At 52.9% G+C, this 8,172-nt stretch overlaps 1 protein-coding gene across 1 annotated transcript in view; it reads left to right on the top strand.

Moving 5' to 3' along the window:
- The first annotated feature begins 636 nt into the window (after positions 1–636).
- LOC114637992 (CD177 antigen-like) overlaps positions 637–8,172 on the top strand; it is a 13,921-nt gene continuing 6,385 nt past the window's right edge. The window contains exons 1-9 of the mRNA XM_028786339.1: positions 637–694; positions 787–927; positions 1,135–1,320; positions 2,487–2,606; positions 2,765–2,890; positions 4,794–4,934; positions 5,068–5,253; positions 6,548–6,667; positions 6,815–6,934. Of these exons, the coding sequence (XP_028642172.1) occupies positions 637–694; positions 787–927; positions 1,135–1,320; positions 2,487–2,606; positions 2,765–2,890; positions 4,794–4,934; positions 5,068–5,253; positions 6,548–6,667; positions 6,815–6,934 (1,198 nt within the window). The remainder of the gene's footprint in view (positions 695–786; positions 928–1,134; positions 1,321–2,486; positions 2,607–2,764; positions 2,891–4,793; positions 4,935–5,067; positions 5,254–6,547; positions 6,668–6,814; positions 6,935–8,172) is intronic.

Raw genomic sequence — 8,172 nt, 5'->3', positions numbered from 1 at the left:
AAGGAACGAGCCATAGGCTTACGAGGAGTCGGAATATCCCCAGTTCTTATTGTAGAAGGGGCTGCGTCTGAGAGAGGAGGCTGGATCTGGACTTCTGGGTCTGAGAAAGGAGGGTTGGGGCCTGAAGCTACAAGTCTGAAGGAGGAGGGCCGGGGTCTGTACTCTTAAATTTGAGGGAGAGCATTTGGGGTCTGAAGCCCTAGGGCTGAGGGAAAGAGGGTTGGGGCCTAGACTCCCAGCTCTGAGGGAAGGTGTTGGGGTCTGGACCCTTGGGTTAGTAGCAAGAAGGCTGAGACCAGGCCCTCCAAGCCTGAGGGAAGAGAGTTTGGGAGTGTAACCCCTGATTCTAGGAGGTGAAGGCTGGAGCCTGCACTCCTGCATCCAAGGAACCAGGGAGCTGGTTGTTGGTATCAGGCTTGTATATCACTGGTTATGTACTTTTCAGTCAGGTGTGAAGTACTATCCAAATAGCCTGGTCTTTTATGCAGTAGATTGAGGGTGGGGCCCCCACCTGGCACATATTGCAAGGTTCCCCCCCCACACATTTCCTGGGCCACCTTGGGTAATACTGGGTATAAAAGGGTTGCATTTCCTGCTAAAGAGCACTGGAGAAATCTCCAGCCCCAGACTAGAGTCATGAATCCTATGTCAGTGCTGATGGTGGTGATCCTGGGAGTCACCACCTTGCTACCCTGTGCGTAAGAAATCCAGCCCAGGGAGGGGGTGTCTGTTCCAGAGAGTGGCATAAGATAGCCAGCTGAAATGGAGATGTCCATCCCATCCTAGATGTTCCAGCTCTGACCTGCCATAGAGCCAGAATACAGACTGTGCGCAACGTGACAGAGCTGCCCCTTGAGTGGGAAAAGGGTGAGAGAACTTGCGAGGTCGGCGAGGGTTGCCAAGACTCGGTGATGCTGCTGTACAATGGTGAGAACAAATCTCCCCGCAAAGACCTGCTCCACTGCCCTCGGGCCTCCTGCTTCCGTGGGAGGAACTCTCGCTTAGCCGCAGGAGCAACCCTCATGCCCAGTCCCCTCTTCTCTAGTGTCTCACCTTAGGTCGGGGTGCCCAACCTCACTCCAGGACCCTCACACCCCAATCCCCACCTCCACCTGCCTTCCCTTCTCCATCCAGGACCCCAGATCAACTTAGTGGTCATCAAGGGCTGCATTAAGGTTGAGGACCAAGAGCCACGCGTTACTTGGCTCAAGACAGGCCCTGGCCTCTCTATCGTCACCTACACCCACGTGTGTCGCCACCGTGACTTCTGCAACGATGCAAAAAGCACTGAGATCTTCGAGGACCTACCGACAACCACAGGTGGCTCAGGGAGGAAGAATGGCGGGTGGGGAGGGGAGGGAGGGGGAGGGGAGGGATTGTCAGAAGGAAGGGGAGGGGCTATAAGATAGAAATGAGTGAGGCGGGGTGAAACATTCTTTTACAGACATTAAGCTCCCTGGATCTATCTCACCCTTAACTGTAGCTGTGTCCTTTCCCCTCTTCCAATTCACTCAGCCTCGTTCTCTTCCCATCCACTCTTCCCCGCGTCCTGCCAGCATTTTACTGCCAGTATTGGAGCCAGGAGCTGGCCACAGTTTCTGATGTCAAGCCACCCACTCTTCCCCCCCATAGTCCTTTCTTCTACATGCCTGGTATCAGTTCCCCAGTGGCTCTCACAAAGGGCTTCTGTGTTTCCTTTTCATAATGGGCATTGCCTCCGACCTTGTTGATCGGTTGGATGTTGTATGAGGATGTGGGTGGGCCCATGTTTCTGTGTGTGCAGCAGGTGCCTGTAGGTAGATGGGTGGGTCTGTGTGTGACTATGTGTAGGAGCCAGAGGCCTCAGAAACCATCCACTTCATGCCCTTGAAACGAGGTTTCTCAACGGAACCCGGAGTTAGCTCACAGATTAGGTGAGGCTGACTGACCAGCAAGCCTCAGGAATCCACTCGCCTCTGCCTCTCACGTATTAGGATTATCAGCGGGCGAATGTGCCTGCTTTCAGACATGGGTGCTGGACACCTGAAAGCAGGTCCTCATGTTTCCAAGGAATGTCTCCTCGGCCGTGGCCTGGAACTTCTCACTGCCTTTGCTGTTGTCAGGGCGACGGTGTGCTGGAGGGGTTTGCTGAATCAATGTTTATTTTCTTTCACTGTTTTGCAGAAACTGTGGGAGAAACTACAGCTTCATTCTAAGGCACCCTCCTTTCCTTGGCCTCGTCTGGGTCTATGCCTATCTCAAAAACCCTTTCTCCACCCCTTTCTCAGCCCCGGCCCCATTCTGATCTCAGCCCCAGAGTCTCTGCAGATCTTCCCAAGACCTCCATCCTTGATCTCTCGTAGCTAGACCACAGCCCGATTTCCCCGCAGCTAGGCCTGTATGAGGAGAGCCTCAGGAAGGCACTTTGGGAAAACTGAATGGGGATGAGGCATCTGAACCAAACCAAGGGCCTTCCCGCTGCCCCTCACTGAATCTGTCTCCTCCAGTCCCAGGGTCCCTGCGCTGCCCATTCTGCCTTTCTAATGACAGCTGTGAGGATGCACCAGAACAGGTCTGTCCTGCAGGAAGCACACACTGCTACGATGGAGTTCTCAGGCTCAGGGGAGGTAGGCTTAGACTCAGGGATCCCGGGGGACTGAGCATGGTGAGCCCCAAGGAGTGTAGAGCCAGTCTCCCCGAGCTGGGCTAGCCTCTGAGGCTCGCATGGTGTGTGTCTGTGTGTGTGTGTGAGCATCTCTGTCTCTCCCCTCTCCTCCTATCCTAGGAGGGATCGTCTCTGATCTGAAGGTGCAGGGATGTATGTCCGAGTCCCAGTCAGACTGCAACCTGCTCAACGGCACCCAGACAATCGGATCCATAAAAGTGAGTGAGGATTGCGGTCTTCAGTTAGGTGAGTCGAGTGCAGGGGGGGGGGGGGACTAGGCCACGCCCTCTACTGCAGCCTCGTAGCAAAAGGAAGCCATCAACACAGGCTGTCCATAGTGGCCATTTAAACTTGCATGTCTCACTCCACTGCGTGCTCTTGAGGAGACTCTTCAGGGGCTGGAAGGTTGGACCAAAGACAGGCTGTGGCCCAGGGGATGAGAAGTCATTGAGAGATGTTTTAAATGACTCTGGACCAGTGATTGGTGAGGTGGTCAGTGAGCATAACCCTACTGACCTAAGTTCTATCCCTGAAACCCACATGGCGGGAGGAGGGAATCCACAGTCCCCTGGGCCCCACCTGTGTGCTGTGATGTGCACATGCCCAGAGTAAGTAAACATAATTAAAAAACAACAAAAACAAATGTTGATCCCAGGTAAGCCTGTCTGTGGGATGAGTAGGGAGAATGCCGGGGTGCAAGGTGGCCTCTCTGCCCGGAATTCCGTGCCGGTGCCGGTGCAGTGGCACCCAGTGGTGTCCGCTCTGACAGCGGGTGCTTCTTTCTGATCACACCCCTTTGTAGTCTGTCATCACCGTATATATATTCATCTTATGGGGTGATGGGTTGTTTCCTTGTCAGGTGCTTTGAGATCCATTTCCCTCCTGTCCCCTTTCTTTCAAAGTCTCTTCTTCTTCCCGAAGAGTCTCCTTTCTTCAAGTCATACATATTTATGTGTATACATGAGTGTATGTATGTGTTCTAACATATGAGAGAACATATGAAATGTTCATCTTGCTGAGTCAGGCCTGTTTTATTTAATGTAATGATCCTGGGTTTTGTTTGCTTGGTTTTTGTTTGTTTGTTTGTTTGTTTTGCAAATGGCATTTCTTTCTTGTTCTTTTAAGCTTAGCAACATATTTCCTTACTGCTAATGTAATGCATTCTTACATATTTGTGAGTGTGACATGTTAGTATATACACACTAGGCTGGCCAGCCCCGACTCGCAACATTCACCTGTCTCCACTGCCAAATGCTGGGTTTTATGGGATACTAGAGATTTGAACTCAGGTCCTCTTACTTTGACAGTAAGCACTCATGCATGCACGAAGCCTTGGGCTCCACCCCCAGCACAAAGTAAACCCGCAATGGTGGCATGTGCCTGCCATCCCTGCACTCGAGAGTTAGAGGCGGGAGGATCAGAAGTTCAACGTTATCCCTGGCTAAACAGTAAGTCTGAAACTAGCCTGGGCTACATGAGAGCCTGTGTCAGCAGAAAACAACTCCATGGTATATGTATGCCACTCTTATTCCCACGAGCCTGACTTTGGGTGACCTTGAGTCTCTGCCTTCTGTTTGACGAACTTTCATTCTCTCTTCCATCTTTAGGCATCCTCACCCACAGGTTTGTGAGACCCCAGTGGCCTTTCTTCATAGAAATGAAAATCAGAGCGAACCAAGGGTCCTTTAGGTACATGCAGAAGGCCAGGGCTAAGTGGGGACTCTAGAGCACCCCCACGGTGCACTCAAGTGCATTGCCTGTTGTGCGCCAGGCAGAGCAGAGTACTGTGGACTGCCTCAGTAATGACAGACAGGGAACTGGGAGTCAAGGCAAGGAAGAAGATCCAGTAGGAATCCTGGCTCACCCAGTCTTCTCAGAGTCTGCCTCAGTTTCCTCTTTTGCCTGTGTTTCTCTAACTTTACACCTTCGGGGGGGGAGGTGCTGAGCGAGTTCAACCAGCATTAATCTCCGTGTTGGCTCATTTTTTTTTCCCACAGCTAGACCCTGTGACTCAAGGGCACAGCCTGGATGTGTCCAGCACCAAGGCTTCCTGTCTTGAGCAGCATGAGAGAAGATTCTAGAAGGGTCCACTTGTTGCTGCCTGTGAATGAAGTCCCTTACTGAGAGGGATTCATTCTCTTCTTTCTAGTTGCGGAGGCTCTGAAATGCCAGCATGGGACGCTGGAGTCCGTGCAGGATATATCAGACCTGCCTCTCCAGTGGACGGCTGGCCAGAAAACGTGCGATGTGGGTGAAGGCTGCCAAGACACGCTGGTGATGATAGAGAATGGTAGGAAGCGCCTCAGTGCAGAGACCCGCCCCCTTGTACTTGACTCTGCCCCTTGTACTTGGCCCAGCTCCCTTATGTCTATGGGGCAACAGTCCCAACCTCTACCCCAGCCTGACACCTTCTGTCTGTCCAGGAGAGCAGGTGAACTTGGTTCTCACGAAGGGCTGCACTACCGCAGAGGACCAAGAGGCCAAAGTCACAGAGCACAGGACTGGCCCGGGGTTGTCTGTCACCTCCTACACCCGAGTATGCCGTGAAAAAGACTTCTGCAATGACCTGTCTACCACAATCCCTCTCTGGACTCCACCTCTGGTGACAGGTGTCTGAAGGCGTCAGAAGGAAGCGAGCTTCAAGGGAGAAAGGGAGGCAGGGGTTCCAGCTGAAGTGTGTAGTGGGAAGAAATCTGTTTACACTATACATTTTGCATGCTCTTCCTTGCTGGAGAGCAGCCAGCCAGCTAGCTCGCCCCCTCCATGCTACCCTCACATTCTCCACAGCCCACTGCCCTCCATCCCTCCTCTCCATGGCTCTTCCTTCTTCATTCCTTTGATTCCTTGAGACCCAAAATAATTCCAGACTCCCCTGGCTGACCGCTGCCAGCCATCCTCAATGAAGCAGAATTTCTTATTTTTTTTAAAGATCTTTTCTAGTTGTGTTAGAGTGTGAGTGTGCGTGTGCATGTGTGTGCATGTGTGTGCATGCGTGTGCATGTGTGTGTGGCCATTCTGCAGAGGCCAGGAGAGGACATTGGATCCCCTGGTGGGGTTATAGTTTGTCTTGAGCCTCCCATGGTGGGTGCTAGGAGTCGAACTAGGATCCCCTGCAAGAGCATTATCCATTCCTAACTGCTGAGCCATCTCTCCAGCCCCAGGTCACCTTGTGTTTTTCTCTTCACGTGTTGTATTTAGTTATGAGTCAGGGTTGCCTGTGTGCACCACTGAGTGTGTATAACCTTTGTGAGTCTGCTCTGTCCCCCAACACATGGGCACCAGGGGTTGCACTCAAGCTGTCTGACTTGGTGGCAGGCAGGTCACCTGCTAAGCCATCTCTGTGATCATCCGAATGGGTTTTCTGATGAAACCCCAGTCTCACACTCCGGCCCTGACCAAGCCTGGTTTCCTGCCTCTTTCCCCTCTTGCCATATGGCTGCATTTGTGTCACTCACATCTCATTCAAGGATGCTGCATTTTTTCTGCCTCCTGGGCACTGGGCTGCAACTCTCCACTCTCCTTGTCTGCTGTTAAACTGGTCGGCTTCGTGTTTCTGTGTTCTCCGGAGTGATTTCGGACTCAAGTATTCTCCTCAACTTTTTAGCAAAAGTTTCATGTAAGGTCTTCTGTTCTTCCTCGGCCCCTCCTTCCCTGACTTAACTAAGTCTGTGTCTAGCCTCAGAGATTCCCCACATGCTTTTCCTGCACTCAACCCAGGGTCTCTGCCAGCTTCCCAGTCCTCTTGCTAGCCTACTACCCACAGCCCCAGTGCCCTGTAGTTGGCCCTGTAAGGACCCTGGAAGGATCCTTAGAGAGACTGGGGGGGGGTTGGGGAACTAAGAGGGGTGTCTGATCCTAACCCAGAGCTTTCCACTGTCCTCCACTATGTCTGTCACTTCCCAGCCCCAGGGACCACACGCTGCCCCCTCTGCTTTTCTGCACAAGCCTGTGAGAACGCGCCAGAGCAGGTCTGCCCCGCAGGTAGTATGCACTGCTACAATGGAGTCCTCAGGTTCTGGGGAGGTAAGTTTGGACACGAGGAACCTGGGGGACTAAACATGGTGAGCCTCAAGGAGTGTGGAACCAGCCCCCCAGAGCTGGGCTAGCCTCTGAGGCTCGCACGTGTGACCTTCTCTGTCAACCCCCCCACCCCTTCTCCTCCTATCCTAGGAGGGATTATCTCCAATCGGAAGGTGCAGGGATGCATGTCTCAGCCAGGCTGCAACCTGCTCAACGGCACTCAGAGAATTGGGCCCGTGAGTGTGAATGAGGACTGCAGTCCCCTGTCAAGTGAGTTGGACATGAGAAAAATTAGGTCAAAACTCACACGGCAAACCTCAAGGCAAAATGATCCTCATGGGGTGTGGGACACTGGCAGTTATCCACTGAGGCCAGGCCACTCCTGCCATTTCAATGAGCGTCACCCACTCAGCCATGCACAAGAGAAGGAAGCTCTAAGAAGGCTGGGAGGCAGAAGGCCAAAGAGAGGTGCCTAGTTGATGGAGAAAGGCAGGGAGTGAGGCCTAAAGCCAGGAGATGAGAGCCCATTGAGGGGAGCTTTAGATGATTTTGAGAAAAGCAAGCCTGCCTGACCTGATGCATGGGGGGTTGGGCGTACGAGGGAGGGCAGTTAGGGTGCAATGGGGTCACTTTGCTACTGGCGCCTGGCAGGGTTCATCTGGGGCACGAGCGTTTGTTTATGATTACGTTTCTGCGCACCCCAACCTTTGGTCAGCGCAGATCTCCTGCTTCATTTAGACAAAGCCCCCCATTCTCTCCATCACCTTCCTTCGTACTTATCCATGAGGCTGCCTGCTCCCTGGGAAAGAAAGTCACAGTCTCATCTTCTCATGCTGTGTGTGCCGTTAACTCTTAAAGCCCCGCAGAGAAAGGACACGCTAGCAGCCTTTCCTCTGAGGTTCCACACGACCCTAGCTAGAGCAGAAGCAAAAGGATATGGGCCGGAGGCCGCCGGCCTTGTGTGGATAAGAACTGACTCAATCAGGTGCCCTGGTGTGTATGCCGATGTGAGGCCGTGCAGGACGCTATGGTCCCTGCAGAACCCTCGGGTGAATAACATCCCATCTGTGCCTAACGGGCCTCTTGGGCTAGGTGGAGAAGAAACCTCAGCCTGCTCACTCTGTAACAGTAGAGAACAGGAGGCCCAAAACTGACAGAGAGGGATGCTGGTGTCAAAGAGGTTTTCGTCTGGAAAGTGACCTGTCTTAGGTTTCTTGATAGAAATGGTTTGCCAGGGACCAGGGAGAAAGTTCTGTGGCCAAGAGAATTTTCTGTGCAAACATGAGAAGGATCCGAACTCAGGTCCACAGCCTCCACCTAAACTGCTGGCTCTGGATGCGCGTGCACCTGTAACCTCAGTGCTATAGGAGGCGGGGACAGGAGGACCACAGCAGCTTGCCGGTTGCCACCTGTCTCCAGGTCAGTGAGAGATGCAGTCTCAAGGGAGGAAATAAGGTGGAGTGTGACAGAAAAGGACATTGACATTCTCGTCCAGCCTTTGCACATGC

This window comes from Grammomys surdaster, unplaced genomic scaffold (genome assembly GCF_004785775.1).
Source record: "Grammomys surdaster isolate TR1022 unplaced genomic scaffold, NIH_TR_1.0 125468, whole genome shotgun sequence".
Lineage (NCBI taxonomy): Eukaryota > Metazoa > Chordata > Mammalia > Rodentia > Muridae > Grammomys > Grammomys surdaster.
The sequence above is the reverse complement of the archived record's forward strand: the minus strand, read 5'-3'. Positions and strand labels throughout refer to the sequence as shown.